At 45.8% G+C, this 17,387-nt stretch overlaps 1 protein-coding gene across 1 annotated transcript in view; it reads right to left on the bottom strand.

The window, feature by feature from the left end:
- LOC143294829 (phosphoglucomutase-1-like) overlaps positions 1–17,387 on the bottom strand; it is a 51,742-nt gene that overhangs the window by 2,219 nt on the left and 32,136 nt on the right. The window contains exons 9-10 of the mRNA XM_076606331.1: positions 15,198–15,381; positions 6,760–6,888 (exon numbers count right to left, since the gene is read on the bottom strand). Coding sequence (XP_076462446.1) covers positions 6,760–6,888; positions 15,198–15,381 — 313 coding nt within the window. The remainder of the gene's footprint in view (positions 1–6,759; positions 6,889–15,197; positions 15,382–17,387) is intronic.

Genomic DNA, 17,387 nt, shown 5'->3' with positions numbered 1-17,387 from the left:
CCTCTCCTTCAGTCTCTCCACTGGTTGCCTGTTTCTGATCGAATAGACTATAAGCTATCCACTCTGACCTTTTCTGCAGTCAATGGATCTGGCCCCAAGTATCTTTCTGAACTCCTCCATATCTATACCCCGTCTCGCCAGCTCCGTTCTTCCTCTGATACTCAACTTCTCAGGATACCTCACGTCAGAAGTAAGACCTATGGACACAGATCGTTTTCTTTTCAATCACCAAAGACGTGGAACAAGCTCCCTGATAACCTCCGTCATTCTGATTCCCTCGCATCTTTTAAATCTCGTCTCAAAACTCACCTTTTCCCTCAGCAGTAAGTTCAATTGTGGCAGGTCCACTTCCTTTGCGTTAGCTGTGCTTGTTTAGGTGTTGAATTGTTAGTGAATGACAGAGGGGGCCTATAAGCGGTGCAGCACCGGCTGGGAGCGCGCGCAGACTGACCGTTGCAGTTGTGTAATACTTGGCGGACCCACCACGAGAGAAGTGTGTGTGGGCAGTATTTGAAATTGTGTATAGGGCCGAAACGGCGGTCAAGTGTTAAAACCACTCTGGCCAGTATGTATGTATGTGAAAGACAGCCTACAAGCGTCAAAGCAAAGATAAGTGATTTTTTCTGTGAAGTTGATTAATAATTTGTTATCGCGTTATTGTTTAATATTAGAAGAGGACCTTGCAAAATAAAATCTGCTACTCAAAAACACCCAGATGCACCCTTCCACTGGCTAAGAGGAGACAACCTGACAAAATCCCCAATCCCACGGCTTTCATACAGTACCAATGGGATGAATGGCTGTTGGGTTAAACAGTCACTAACTGTATGCAGTCTGGCCTTAGGGCGACACCAGGCTGACGGACTCCACACAGATGGACATCCATTGCCCTTCCCTGATAAGAGGCTCTATCAGGGTGACCGAATATTTTCCCTCACCACATAGAACACCCTTCTATGGATACCAACAAAACCCTGTCTCGCGTGCACCTCGGGGATCAGCTGCATAGCACGAGACATAAATTCAGATCCCCAAAACCCCAAAACAGGCGTGGCAAAAGAGGTGGGAAAAGATCGTACTTAGGTAGCAGAATGACAAAAGCAGAGCGGCTGTCAAAGAAATTCTTTAGAATCGGCAGTTGGAATTGTTCCAGCGCAAGAATGAGAATCTCAACAATTGAGAAATTGGCATATGATTTTGACATTCTATGTCTCCAAGAGACCAGGACAAGTGCAGACAGACCAATACATTTTGAGAATTTCACAGTCTTTCAAAGGAATGAAGGAAGAGGGGTAGCAATCATACTGAACAAAAACCTAAAAAACAAAGTTTCCACCATAAATCTAGAGAAATGGTGTAGCAACTCATGTGAATTATTGGGGGTGCGTCTTGACAAACCTGACGGAGTTCACAAAAGCATCGTGCTCATCAATGCCTACGTTCACCCAGGAACCTGCACAACAAAAGAGGATTGGGCCTTTTTAGAGGAAATAGAGAACGAACTTGGAGACTCGGTCATTATCTGTGGAGACCTCAATGCAAGATCGAAGTTATGGGACCAGCGGAACACCAACCCACAAGGACTCGCACTTGAAGGAATGATAGGGGAAATTCTTCTTAGCCCTTTAACAACCACATCCCCAACTCGCCTTGGAACAAGACAAGGGGACAGTGACAGTGTGATCGACATCGCTCTAACATCTCCAAAATTCAGAGCAGAAATGAATGCAGAGACGCTTCCATACCAAGGCAGCGACCACCTCCCGGTAGCTTTCAGTCTACAGAAACTGTCCGATAAACCCTGTATGAAACTGCGTGATCCATTTCAGTATGAAACCAAAGAGACAACCGTCATCGAAAAATTAAGACGCAGAAGAAACAAAAGAACGGCACTGAACAGGATGCAAACTATTCAGCCCCCATGGTGGAATACCGACACAGAGAGAGCCTGGATAGAAAAACATGCGGCTGTCAAACTTTGGCAAAAAGAAAGAACAAAACCATCTCCGGACAAAGATATTGAAACAAAAATGAAAGAAAAAACTAAACAGTTTGAAGTCACTGCTCAAGAGGCCAAAAATGACAAGTGGAAACAGTTTTGCGAGGCACTCAGTTATGACACAACATTGACAGAGTTCTGGCAATTTTATCGTCGCATGGAAGGGAAAACGTGCACAACAACAACCCCAGACATGTTAGACACTGACGGAACCAAGCTTAAGACAAATGAAGAAAAAGGATCTGCCTTGCTCAAACGTTTCATACAACAGAGTGATCAAAGAAACTTAGATGAGAAAAAGAAATATGTTGAGGAGTTAAACCAAACCCTTATGCAGACTGGACCTGATGATGACTTGACAATGGATGATCTAAACGAGGCAATAGCTAAATGCAAGAAAGAATCGGCTCCTGGCCCAGACAAAGTTCGTTACTCAGACATCAAGGAGCTATCGGAAGAAGACAGAAGCAAACTTTTCAATCTATATCAAAACAGTTTCCACAATGGACAGGTGCCGGAGGACTGGACACACAGCTTCTTAAAACCCATACCAAAACCAGGAAAGGACCATCGTCAGGTAAGCGGCTACCGGATCCTAACCATGCAAAACATTGTTGGAAAGCTCATGGAACGCATGATAGCCAGGAAACTTGCAAGGGATCTTGAACACAGGCACATTCTCCCTTCAAATCAAGGTGGTTACAGAACAGGCAAGTCCACATGGGAAAATGCAGCTGCCTTTGCATATGAGGTGTATGAAGGATTTCAAAGAAAAGAAGAAACACTAGCAGTAGCAATTGACCTTGAAGATGCCTACAATAAAGTCCAGTTTGCGCACCTCATGGAGCTGCTACTAAGGTATGGAGTAAGTTTGACACTGACAAGATGGATAGCAGCAGCGCTTCAGGAAAGAACCGTCGTCTTACGCCTCGGAGATTGGATGTCTGCACCTTCTAAACCATCCATGGGACTGCCACAAGGGTCTCCACTCTCTCCTGTCCTCTACAATGTCTACACGAAGGGCCTTGCAGACTTAAACAACAATGGAATTGCTCGGGTGCTTACCCTTGCGGATGACGGCCTGGTCTTCAAAACTTCGAAAAATGCTCAGGAAAGAACTGAAGCCGTCCAGAAACAACTAAACAATATTGCTCAATGGTGCAAAGACACAGGATCTTCCATCAATCCAGCGAAAGCCCAAACGTTGCTGTGCACCCTCAACAACAAAACCTTGAGCAAATCACCACCTTCTGTGTCATTCGATGGGATTCAAATTGAGAAAACTGAATGCCTACGCTACCTAGGAATACACTTCGACAGGATGCTGACCTTCAGAAAACATACGGAAAACACTGTTCTCAAATGCAAAAAGGGCCTTTCAGTCTTAAAAGCAATGGCAACCAAAGGAATTGAACAACGCCACCTCTTCCTGCTATACCAATCACTCGTCCTCAGTGTGATCGACTACGGACTTGGGCTAACAACACCGTCTCAAAGCAACCTCCTAAAATTAGAAAGAGTCCAAAATGAAGCTATGAGGCTGATCCTTGGAACAACAAAAGACACGCCCACAGAAACCATGCGATACCTGCTTGACCTTCCTTCAGTGCAGGCCAGAAACAAGTTAGAACAGGTCAAGACCTACTTCAAAGCATTAGAAAACCCTCAAAACCCACTGCATGACGCAGTCAAAGAACCAAAAGGCAGCCGTCTAGGACGAGGAAGATCATGGATGGGGCAAGCAGAAGACACAATCCAGCTAGTATGCCGACTTCAAGACCTGAAAGAAACAAAAGAATGGGAGAAAAACCCCGAAAACCTCAACCATCTATTCAACACAGTCATTTCACCCACTCTAGGAAGACATTGTCGGGAATGGCCAGAGGGCAAAACTGATGCGGAAGTGAAGCTGCTTATAGAAGAAAACAGTAAAGAAGAGGACATCATCATATACACAGATGGCTCAGTCACCAAAGACCAGTCTGGCTGGGGATTCACTGCGAAACAAAATGGAAAAACAATTTGGGAAGAGAATGCTGCCTACAAAGTCACAACCTCCAGCCTAACGATGGAAGTTGAAGCTGTGACACATGCCCTCCAGTGGCTATCGTCCTTCCATACGCCCGGAAACCAACATGCCATGATTCTAACCGACTCAATGAACCTCATACAGAAAATTGAAAACGGAATGGGAAGCCCAGAGTGGCATAACGCAATGCGCAACTTTCAGATTAAAAAACTCACATGGTCATACTGCCCGGGACATGCAGGTGTTAAGGGAAATGAGCGAGCTGACAGACTTGCTGGTAACGCAACACCAACGAGCGGCCTACATCTAGGAAAATCGGAAATCCTCAGAAAAGTCAAAGAATACCAAAAAGAACAGGTACAAGGCCATCACACCATCGATCGCCTCAAAGAAATAGAAGCAGAGAGAGGGAGCGGCCGCAAATCTAACATGAAAGGTAGAGCACGATGCTTTGCAAATCAAACAAATATCGGCATCATTTCCAAACCAACATTGCGCAAATTTCTTCAAAACGGAACAGAGTCTCTGTGGGCCTTTCCAAACACAATAGACCGAGCAACACACTAGACGCCACGTTCTTGGCATCAGAGATCTTTTCCCATCCCTCTTGCGGCCAGTCAGTGGCGGCTGTGTGTGTTTGTGTGTATGTGTGCTTTTGAGTGCGTTTGTGAATGCGCGAGAGTGAAACTGTACACAAGTGTCAGGAGAGATATGTGTACGTGTGTGTGTGTGTGTGTGTGTGTGTGTGTGAGGGGAGGTGGGAGTGCGGGGGGAGGTGGGGTAGAGGATGAGGTATGTGAGTGTATGCATGCCTACACTGTGGGAGCAACAGGATATTGGAACGTGTTATATATATATATATATATATATATATATATATATCTTTGTATGTACGTGTGTGGAGTTGGGGGTGGGAGATATGGGCGTATGTGTGTGTGCTTGTACAAGTAAGTGTTCATCTCTGTGAGTGTGTGTTTGTGTGTGTGTGTGTGTGCCGTGGAAGCTGCGATACGTAGACTAGAAATGAGTGTGTGGAGGAGGGGGTAGAGGAGGTGCAAGGTAATGTGTGTGTGTGTGTGTGTGTGTGTTGGAGCTCATGTACGTTTATATGTATTTGACTGTGCTTTCATATGTGCTTGTACAAGTAAGTGTTCATCTCTGTGAGTGTGTGTTTGTGTTTGTGTGTGTGTGTGTGTGCCGTGGAAGCTGCGATACTTAGACTAGAAATAAGTGTGTGGAGGAGGGGGGTAGAGGAGGTGCACGGTAATGCGTGTGTGTGTGTGTGTGTTGGAGCTCATGTACGTTTATATGTATTTGACTGTGCTTTCATATATGTGAAACTGCATGTCTGGTGCATTTCTGTTATGCATGTGTGGGTGTATGTGTGAATGTGTGTCTTCATTTTTTACATTTATTTGCTTATTTATCACCATTGTTGTCTTATTTATTTATTTAGTTATGTTTTATTATTATCATTTTATTAGTATTACTAATATTATTACTACTACCTTTTTCTATATTATAATTATTATTTATTTATTTATTTATTTATTTATTTATGCAAGCTTATCTATTATTTATTCCCCCGTTTGTTTGTTTTTTTTTTTTTTGTTTTTTGTTTTTTGTTGTTGTTTTTTTTGTGTGTGTGGTTGTGTGTGGTGTTTTTTTTTTTTTGTTTTTTTTTTTCCCAAGGCCTGACTAAGCGCGTTGGGTTACGCTGCTGGTCAGGCATCTGCTTGGCAGATGTGGTGTAGCGTATATGGTTTTGTCCGAACGCAGTGACGCCTCCTTGAGCTACTGAAACTGAAACTGAAACTGACTATGTATGTATACATATGTATGTGCACATAACTACATGCATGTATATGAATGTGTATTGTGTGCGCGTGCGTTCATGCAAGTTTGTGCCTGCCTATGAGTGCGTATGTGTTAGGGTAGCTGTTAGATACACATGTATTGTTAAAATGTATATACGCTGTGTGTGTGTGTGTGTGTGTGTGTGTGTGTGTGTGTGTGTGTGTGTGTAGTCATATTTTGGTGTGTGTATGTAACATAGATGTAATGTTTTATGTTAACAAAGCGTTTTTGTAAAGCACCTAGAGCAGATTTCTGGATAGTGTGCTATATAAGTATCCATTATTATTATTATTATTATTATTACTTTCTACACACTTGTGTTTTTGTCCAGAATTCCACCGGCCATTTAGGGCTTCAATCCGTCTATACAAAACGACAATAAACCTGAAGCAGGATGTTGAACAATGGAAAGTAAACATGAAGCACATCAGATCAGACGTGATTTAAACGCTTTCCTACAAATTTAAGTCGTCATTCTAAAAGGCAGAAAACATTGTATTTCCAGTAATTAACTCACACGTTACAAACCATCTACATGACCGAATTTGCTCATTTGTGTGTGCCCCACTTAACCGAATTGTTCTTTGCTGACCACTGTACTAATTTTGCTTTGCATTATGAAACACTAGTGATCTTTGATAAACATACTACATGGTGTATGTCTAACGATTGAGAATAATTATCCTGAACCTAATATAGTGATGAACATTATCATTGCAAAACATATCGTATATCTGTAACTAGAAAAGAAATAACTTTCCTGTGATAATCCATAGAACAGCTAGCCACATCTTGAAACTGGTGACAGAATGATTATACAAATCAAAGGCGAAGAAAAGCGCTAAACTCGATGTCTCGTTGTCAAACAATTCACCTTTGCATCTTTTTCAAAAGTGGTAGAATCGCTTTCATATCCCTCGATGTACAGACGAATGGTGGTACTGCCTGTGCCACTCAAGCGGAAGACAATGCGTGAGTCGTCGGTGAAAATGATCCTGATGCCCTGTGGACAGGAAACAAGTGAAAGTGAGGTACACAAATGCTGCTTGAGAAAGACGGAGAAATGGAGGAAACACGGGTTATTTAATGTGACGAGGAATAGCAGCGATGGTACCTATTTGGTCGCCGTGAGGCTGCAGTGGAGGAGACCCTGCACTTTCCTTGAGTCGTTTCGGTGTTGTTCAGTTTTATCTGTTTTGATTCAACATACACTGGACACACTTCTGAAGCCCAGTTTCAGTTTCAGTTTCAGTAGCTCAAGGAGGCGTCACTGCGTTCGGACAAATCCATATACGCTACACCACATCTGCCAAGCAGATGCCTGACCAGCAGCGTAACCCAACGCGCTTAGTCAGGCCTTGAGGGGAAAAAAAGGTGAATAAATAATAGATAAGCTTACACAAATAAATAAATAAATAATTAAATAATAACTATAATGTAAAAAAAAAATATAATAAATAAATAAATAAATAAATAAATAAGATAACAATGATGATAAATAAGCAAATAGATGTAAAACATGAAGACACACATTCACATATACACCCACACATGCATAACAGATATGCACCGAACATGCAGTTTCACAGATATGAAAGCACAGCCAAATACATATAAACGTACATGAGCTCCAACACTCACACACACACACCACACACATTACCCTGCACCTCCTCTACCCCCCTCCTCCACACACTCATTTCTAGTCTACGTATCACAGCTTCCACGGCACACACACACACACACACACACACACACAGATGAAACTTACTTGTACAAGCACACACACATATGCCCATATCTCCACACACATATATACAAAGATATATATATATATATATATATATATATATATATATATATATATATATATATATATATACGTTCCAATATCCTGTTGCTCCCACAGTGTAGGCATGCATACACTCTCATACCTCATCCTCTACCCCACCTCCCCCCGCACTCCCACCTTCCCCTCACACACACACACACACACACACGCACGTGCACAGAACTCTACTGACACTTGTGTACACTTACACTCTCGCGCATGCACAAACGCACTCAAAAATACAGACCCACACATGCACACAAACACACACATACACACACGCACAGAGGCTGCCACTGATTGGCCGCAAGTGGGATGGGAAAAGATCTCTGATGCCAAGAACGTGGCGTCTAGTGTGTTGCTCAGTCTATTGTATTTGGAAAAGCCCACAGAGACTCTGTTCCGTTTTGAAGAAATTTGCGCAATGTTGGTTTGGAGATGATGCCGATATTTGTTTGATTTGCAAAGCATCGTGCTCTACCTTTCATGTTAGACTTACGGCCACTCCCTCTCTCTGCTTTTATTTCTTTGAGGCGATCGATGGTGTGATGGCCTTGTACCTGTTCTTTTTGATATTCTTTGACTTTTCTGAGGATTTCCGATTTTCCTAGATGTAGGCCGCTCGTTGGTGTTGCGTTACCAGCAAGTCTGTCAGCTCGCTCATTTCCCTTAACACCTGCATGTCCCGGGCAGTATGACCATGTGAAATTTTTAATCTGAAAGTTGCGCATTGCCTTATGCCACTCTGGGCTTCCCATTCCGTTTTCAATTTTCTGTATGAGGTTCATTGAGTCTGTTAGAATCATGGCATGTTGGTTTCCGGGCGTATGGATGGACGATAGCCACTGGAGGGCATGTGTCACAGCTTCAACTTCCATCGTTAGGCTGGAGGTTGTGACTTAGTAGGCAGCATTCTCTTCCCTAACTGTTTTTCCATTTTGTTTCGCAGTGAATCCCCAACCGGATTGGTCTTTGGTGACTGAGCCATCTGTGTATATGATGATGTCCTCTTCTTTACTGTTTTCTTCTGTTTTCTTCTATGAGTAGCTTCACTTCTGCATCAGTTTTGCCCTCTGGCCATTCCCGACAATGTCTTCATAGAGTGGGTGAAATGGCTGTGTTGAATAGATGGTTGAGGTTTTCGGGGTTTTTCTCCCATTCTTTTGTTTCTTTCAGGTCTTGTAGTCGGCATACTAGCTGGATTGTGTCTTCTGCTTGCCCCATCCATGATCTTCCTCGTCCTAGGCGGCTGCCTTTTGGTTCTTTGACTGCATCATGCAGTGGGTTTTGAGGGTTTTGAAGCCCAGCTCTGACGATGATGTTCATTTATTTAAGACAACACAAGACAAGACAAGACCAGACAGGACAAGTTTTCAGAAAACCATGTGAGGGTATTGTGTGTCTGTTTAGCTTCATGCATACGATGTAGTCTCATTGTAACCTGAAGGTACACACACTAGAACGGACCGAATAAGTTTCTGCTCACAGTCATTGTCACTAGTCCTGAAACCTGCTTTGCACAGCTCAACGCATCACCAATATTCTCCATTTCTGGCGCTTGTGGGATAGGGCAGGAGTTTCGGCAAAGCTCCTCTCTGTCCACTTAGTGATGTTGTCTGTCTGCCCACTTCTTTCGCTGTCTGCCTTGTCTCCACTGGATCAGCAGGCTTTTGATGCTGGGCAGGCCGCTCCTCTCTAGGACCTGGAGGTTGGAAACCCTGTCTTGCCACTTTATGCCGAGGATCTTTCGTAGGCATCTCTGGTGAAACTGCTCAAGTTGTTGAATGTGACGGCGATACGTCGTCCATGTTTCACAGCAGTACAACAAGGTGGTCAGCACAACAGCTTTGTAGGTTTTCATCTTGGTGCTGAGCCTGATGCCTTTGTTGTCCCACAGCCTGTTGTTGAGTCTGCCAAATGGGTGTTGAAGGGCTAGCTTGTCATTCCGACATTAGCCTGGTTGCCTGACCAGCACAGGTGACTTTTTTTTTTAGTGAAGAGGAGTTGTGCAGTCCCTTCCCCACTCTCTCTCGGTTGTCAGGTCAGGGGCATAGCCCTTGCTACTGGTACAATGTAACCCAGTACTACCTGCCGCATGTAAGGTCTCCCAACGACGGACCAGGCGGAGGAGGAAACCTTTCCCAACGGCTGTGAAGGCGGAAATGGATGACCAAAGGGCAAGGGGAGCTCTTATCCTTGACTGGAAATCCCCCTAGGAGACGGAGCTCCGAAGAAAAAACCTGCACCTGCTGAGGCCGTCCTACACGTGGCAGTATCTGCACCTGTGGGACTGTGAGCGTCGGTAGGCGAGAGAGTGGGGAAGGGACTGCACAACTCCTCACTAAAAAAAAAGTCACCTGTGCTGGTCAGGCAACCAGGCTAATGTCGAAACGACGAACTAGCCCTTCAACACCCAGCTTTCCCAAGCCCTGCGGCGATGGAGAAGTGGTAACGGGGACAGGCAGAGGATGCTACTGGCAGTTCCTAGTCACGACTCTGTACGCAGGCGGCTGTGGGGTGATGGTCGTCCGCTGTAGACTGGGCAGATGTGGCGCCCGTATCCTCCCACAGTGTCAGAGCAGCCCTTTTTAGAGACAGCACTGCTCTCCCCACATGGAGAAGGGGAGATAAAAGGATCCCCAAATAAAGCCTGCCTCACCTAGTACCCAGTAGGAAACCGCACCTACTGGACATCCAACAATAGCGGTCGAAAACAACAGAAGAAAAGAACCAGGAGTCATGCCCTGACTGTGGGTGCCTGGAATGTTCGCACCCTCTTAGACAGAGACTACAGACCAGAAAGACGCACAGCGCTCATTGCTAGAATGCTTGATCGCTACCAGGTGGACATAGCAGCCCTGAGCGAAACCAGGTTTGCAGGTGAAACCCAGCTGGAGTAAGTTGGAGGGGGCTACACCTTCTGCTGTATTGGGAAGCCAGATGGCACCCCAAAAACCTCAGGCGTGGGCTGTGCCATACGAACCAAACTTGCACGAGAAGCTTGACAGCCTTCCACGTGGGTTAAACGACAGGCTGATGACCCTGCATCTGAAGCTGTCCAAGGATCGCTTCGCCACAGTCATCAGCTGCTATGCGCCGACGATGACCAACCCTGATGACATCAAAGAAGCTTTCTACGAGGAGGTCAGCTGCACCATTTCAGCGGTAGACAGAAAGGACAGGCTGAACATCCTTGGGGATTTCAATGCCCGCGTCGGCGTGGACTTCTCCTCGTGGCCAAAAGTCCCAGGACAGCACGGCACTGGCAAGTGCAACTCCAACGGACTGCTTTTGCTTTCACTCTGTGCGCAGCACGGACTGACCATCATCAACACCCTCTTCCAACAAGCGGACAAGTACAGGAACACATGGATGCACCCCCGCTCCAAGCAATGGCACATGCTGGACTATGTGATTGTCCGGCAGAGGGACAGAGGTGATGTTTCCATTACACGCTGCATGAGAGGAGCAGTCTGTTGGTCGGACCATCGCCTGGTACGCAGCACGCAAGCTCCAACCAGCCAGGCAGAAACCCCCTAGGAAGCTGAACATCCACCGCCTCCCTATCACCAAGGACGTGCTGCAGCAGCAAATCCAAGTAACTCTCCAAGAAATTCCTGCATCGACTGATGTAGAAGAGGTATGGAGCACCTTTAGAGATGCTGTGTACACAGCAGCAGCTGACACACTCGGCTTTGTACAGAGGAGCCACAAAGACTGGTTTGACGAGAACGACTCTAGAATCTCCAAACTTCTGAACAGACTGCATATCAGGATCACATTTCTGATAAAGATTGCCAGAGGAAGGAGAACCACTTCTTGCAAACCAAGCAACTCGTACAGAAGAGGCTGCGTGAGATGAAGAACACCTGGTGGGAGAGAAAGTCCAAAGAGCTTCAGTCTGCTGCTGATGCTCACGACATGAAGACCTTCCATAATGGTGTCCGAGCTGTGTATGGGCCTAGACTCACAGGATCAACCCCTGTCCGAGCCTTGGATCAGACCACCCTCCTGACAGACAAGAAAGACATCCTTGCCCGCTGGGCAGAGCACTTCAACACCCTCCTCAACAGTGACTCGTCCGTATCTGACGAGGCAATTGCAGCCCTCCCACAGCTACCAGAATGACTGGCTAGCTGCCCCTCCCACCAAGGTCGAGACCCAGAAGGCCCTGAAGCTGACAACGTCAGGAAAAGCACCAGGAGTGGATGGAATCCAGGCTGATATCTACAAGTATGGAGGCGAGGTGCTGACAGACAAGCTGACCGCCCTGTTCCAGTCTATCTGGGAGAGAGGAGAGGTCCCCCAGGATTTCAAGGATGCTTCTATTGTCCACATTTACAAACGGAAGGGAGACAAAACATCCTGCGAAAACCACCGTGGAATCTCTCTCCTCTTCATCACTGGCAAGAACTTCGCCCGCATCATACTGAACAGACTGGTTGACCATGTCTCCAACACAGTCATCCCTGAAGCACAGTGCGGCTTCCGCTCAGGCAGGGGAACATGTGACATGGTGTTTGCCGTACGCCAGATGCAAGAGAAATGCCGTGAGCAGAACAAGGAGCTCAACATGGTCTTTGTAGACCTGACTAAGGCCTTCGACACAGTGAACCGCCATGGTCTGTGGAAGATCCTCCTAAAGTTCGGCTGCCCAGAGAGTCTAATCCAGCTGACTGCGTCTTTCCATGATGGCATGTAGGCGAGAGTACAGGAAAATACGGATATTTCGGATCCGTTCCCTGTGGTAAATGGAGTGAAGCAGGGCTGCTTCCTGGCACCCACACTGTTCTCCATTCTCTTCTCTGCGACACTGATTGACGCCTTCCAAGACTGTGACCAGGGCATCTACATACAGTTTCGCACAGATGGCAAACTTTTCAACTTGTGACGGCTCCACGCCAGGTCCAGGGTGTTTGAGGAACTGATGAGAGAGTTCCTCTTCGCTGATGACTGCGCACTTGCTGCACACACCCATGAGGACATGCAGTTCATTATGGACAGGTTCTCAACCTCCTGCAGGCACTTTGGACTCACTATCAGCCTCAGCAAGACTGAGTTCATGTACCAACCAGCTAGCTCACAGAACGCCAGTGCCTCGCCCCCACCTGCAATCAAGATCAATGACACAGAGATCAAGTCAGTCGACAAGTTTTGCTACCTGGGCAGCATCCTATGCTGCAACGGAGCCCTTGATGCAGAAGTGACACTGCGCATCGCCAAGGCCAGCTCCGCCTTTGGCAGACTCAACAACAGGCTGTGGAACAACAAAGGCATCAGGCTCAGCACCAAGATGAAAACCTACAGAGCTGTTGTGCTGACCACCTTGTTGTACTGCTGTGAAACATGGACGACGTATCGCCGTCACATTCAACAACTTGAGCAGTTTCACCAGAGATGCCTACGAAAGATCCTCGGCATAAAGTGGCAAGACAGGGTCTCCAACCTCCAGGTCCTAGAGAGGAGTGGCCTGCCCAGCATCGAAAGCCTACTGATCCAGTGCCAGCTACACTGGACAGGACACGTTGTCCGCATGACAGACAGCAGGATCCCGAAGATGCTTTTGTATGGCCAGCTGAAGGAAGGCCACCGTGAATGTGGAAGACCCTGTAAGCGCTTCAAGGACACCCTGAAGACAAACCTCAAAGCCTCTGACATAGACATCGCTTACTGGGAAACTGATGCCCTTGACCACTCTCGCTGGAGGATGCTGTGCTCTAGTGGCATAAAGACGTTTGAAAACAAGAGAACACTGGCCATTAAGGAGAAGCGTGAGCGAAGGAAGCAGGGCTCAACTTCTGGAGACGTTTTCCCTTGCAACACCTGTGGGAAGTGCTGTGCATCGAGAATCGGCCTCTTCTCCCATATGAGGACACACACTGACAGATAAGTCTGCCTGCCTACTCATCCGTCGGACAGACGGGAGACTCCATCATCCCCACTCTCTCGCCTACCGACGCTAAGAGTCCCACAGGTGCAGATACTGCCACGTGTAGAACGGCCTCGGCAGGTGCAGGTTTTTTCTTCAAAAGTTCCGTCTCCTAGGAGGACTTCCAACCAAGGATAAGAACTCCCCCCCCCCCCCCCCCCATGCCCTTTGGTCATCCTCTTCCGCCTTCACAGGCGTTGGGAATGGTTTCCTCCTCCGTCTGATCCGTCGTTGGGAGACTTTACATGCGGCAGGTGGTACTGGGTTACATGGTACCAGTAGCAAGGGCTATGCCCCTGACCTGAACAATGATATGATACGGTGTGTAACACAAACATGTACAAACACTAGGGGAAAAAAACCAACATAAACTGCCCAACAATTTCAAACAGAGAGCAATGAACTAAACTCTCAAATACGAAGCCATGACGTATAACACACACACACACACACACACACACACACACACACACACACATACACACACACATATATATATATATATATATATATATATATATATATATATATATATATATATATAAACACACACGCGTGCGCGCGCGAATACACGCACTCACACACGCGAGCGCACGCACGCACGCACGCACACACGCACACACAAACACACACAGCGCGCGCGCGCTTGCATTTGTTGCAAGTACTAGTTCCGCATGAGCTTGCCGTTCTTTCCTCTGTTTGAAATCATAATTACTTATTTAGGGATTATTAGTCTAAAAATTGGATAGCTCACTTTCGTCCATTTTTTCCTTTATCTATTGGGATGATAATGCTTTTATGGATTGAGGACAAGCATACTCGTCTTCTGAACATTCAGTTACTGCAAAGACCAGAGAGTATATTAATTTTGTCAAAAAATGTCTGTAAATTAGAATCGTTAAACCATCAATGGCAATATTCACACCCTCCATTGATATATCAATGTATTTAAGAGAAAAAGAAGGGGGTGTGTACTGGCCCAAAGGCCATGAACTGGCCTAGGCCAAACTGTACCCTGGGCTAGTTATGCTGGGGTATGTTCTGGCCCTGGCCAGTTTATACTGGGGTATATTCTGGACTAGGCCAGTTTTTCGGTGGTAAACTCTGGGCATGGTAACAGGCCTAAAGTCTGGCCTGTTACCAGGCGACGACCGAGACGACACGGTTATTGGTGTTTTGTTCTTCATTTAACGAACGTGTCTTCGGCAAGTCAGATTTTGCTGAGCCCATCCCTCTCCAGATCGGATTTTCTTGCTGGGTGTACTTCCCACAAGCGGCCGCCTTCAAGATCGCAATCACGTCCCTCCAATGGCAATTCCCAGTCTCATGAATCCGCTGATACTGAATATTTTCACAGGAACTTCCGCAAGCGTGGAAGTGGAGGGAGAATCGCAACTGAGGTCTTCACGAGTGCAGGGCGTGAAATGCCTTAAATGTGGTACTCACTTTTTGTATTTCTTGAAGAATGATTATGCGGATGATACACAAAGAAAGAAAGACGGACAGGGAGAGCATGAAAAAGGCTTGATAAGGCAAAGAGGTCACCGCTGACCTGGTTGGTGCTGACGCTGTTGTCAATGGGGTCTGTATAGGAGAAGTTGTCTGCCTTGGCCAAGGTGTATTTCTTATCCCCAGAGGTGAACGTGCTGCCCTCTGTGGTCCCGTCATTGACCAGTGTCTGCAGGTTGTCCATGAGCCTGTCGCCATCCTCCGCATCACAGCCCTCGTAGTCATACCTGCTTACAATAGACAGCTCTCAAAAATTCGAGGAGATTGTATCCTGCTGTCCTTTATGGTGTGATCGGTATAATAACTGTTTGAAAATAAAAATGAAACTTCAGTTTATTAGAATATATGTTCCAGGTGTAACTGCAAACTGAAGGTCCTCGCCAAGCTCTGGAATTACTTAAATTTTGTTTTCTTCCCAGCATGAAATTAATTACATAAACCGTACGTTCGATGATTGTGATCAGAGTTTTCTGTCTGTCATGTATTTCGAATAACTTTTTTAGGGGGGGGGGGGGGGGGGGCATTATTAAAGAAAATGAAATTCATCCTTAATATTCCCCATATCACATTCCTTTAAAATTATGTTTTGTTTTCTTTCTCTTTGCATTCTCAAATGATGCTTACTGAAATTGAATATTGATATTATTATTATCATTATTACTATATATACATGTATCACGCAGTCACGAAGTTTAGTCACAGACCTACTGGTTACACTACAAAGCTCTCACAGGCATATGTATTACACAGCCTGCAGTCAATCTCACACAAAGCTCGTACATCTTATCCACAGTATGAAGTTAGACAGGTAAACGTTTGCCTGACATGTATATGTATGTAGTGAAGCTGGCCAATATAGCTATAAAACTCTCAGGATGCGCACAACACATAGTTAAAAACTGCTGACCACCTCAAACTGCAGCACACGTTTACAGATAATAATTTCTCGCCTAACTTTTACCAAATAAATGAATTACAAGTCTTGTGTTTTGTTGTTGTTGTCGTCGTTTTTGTTTTTGTTGTTGTTTGTTGTTGGTTTCGTTTGGGTTTTTGGTTTTTTAGGGTTTTGTGTGTGTATGTGTGTGTATGTGTGTGTGTTGTTGTTGTTGTTTTGTTGTTGTTGTTGTTTGTAACAAATCGCTTTGTACATGTGTTGAAATGAAATGAAATTATGGTGCTTAGAGCCTCGCCGACCACTAAGGCCATCTCAAGGCTATCGCCGCGTTAATAACTACTACAAGGATAAAAAAAACAACCAATTAAAACGAGTCACCACTTCAAACTTTCCACTCCAAAGTTAAAAAAAACAAAAAAACTTCCATAGTTTAAAACCTTCAAATCTGGTTTAAAATGTTCACTTCTTTTAAGAAGTCCATCAGCGCCCACGGAGGGACATCACGAAACAAAGTCTTCAAAGAAACCGCCGTGTAATGTCTGCGTCTAACGTCATGCAGATCCCAACAGTCAACGAGCATGTGTTTCACGGTGAGAGGCTCATCACAGGGAATACATCGAGGGGCCTCTTCCCCCTTCAACAAGTAAGAATGAGTAAAAAAAAAAAAGTGTGTCCCGCACGCAGTCTGCACAGCACAGACTCCTCCTTTCTGTTCTTCACCCCGGAAGGGAGGGTCTCTTTTAGGTCCGGACGGATCTGGAAGAGCTTGTTGTCCGTCTGGGTGTTCCACTCCTCTTGCCAAAGATCCTTAACGTAAGTGTTCACCTTTCGCTTCATGTCTGTGTATGGTACAAAGGATCTGGATAATTCTTTCTTTACAGCGTTCCAGGCCAGCAGGTCCGCCCTTTCGTTACCACGAATGCCAACATGTCCGGAACCCAGGCCAACACAACCTCGTATCCTTTCTTCGTTGCGAGAGTAAAATCTTCATAAAATTCCAGCAGTTTGGGATGAGTGATATTCCTGCAGGCGATCGCCTCCAGGGCTGACAAGGAGTCGGAAAAGATCATGAATCTCTTTTGTTTCGAAGAGAGAACCATTTTTACCGCCAGAACTAGTGCGGTCAGTTCCGCAGTGTACACCGAGCTGTCAGACAGGATGTGTTCCGTTGAGGGCCGGTCAGGAAAGGCGGGACAGAACGCAGATGCAGCGACTCCGTCCTCTGACTTGGAACCGTCAGTGAAGATGCTTTGAAAAGTGGGGAATTTGTGGCACAGTTCCGAAAAGTAGGTTCTGTAGGCCAGAGAACTGGTGGTGTCTTTACGGTACGAGGCCAGA

This window comes from Babylonia areolata, chromosome 20, assembly GCF_041734735.1.
Source record: "Babylonia areolata isolate BAREFJ2019XMU chromosome 20, ASM4173473v1, whole genome shotgun sequence".
Lineage (NCBI taxonomy): Eukaryota > Metazoa > Mollusca > Gastropoda > Neogastropoda > Buccinidae > Babylonia > Babylonia areolata.
The sequence above is the reverse complement of the archived record's forward strand: the minus strand, read 5'-3'. Positions and strand labels throughout refer to the sequence as shown.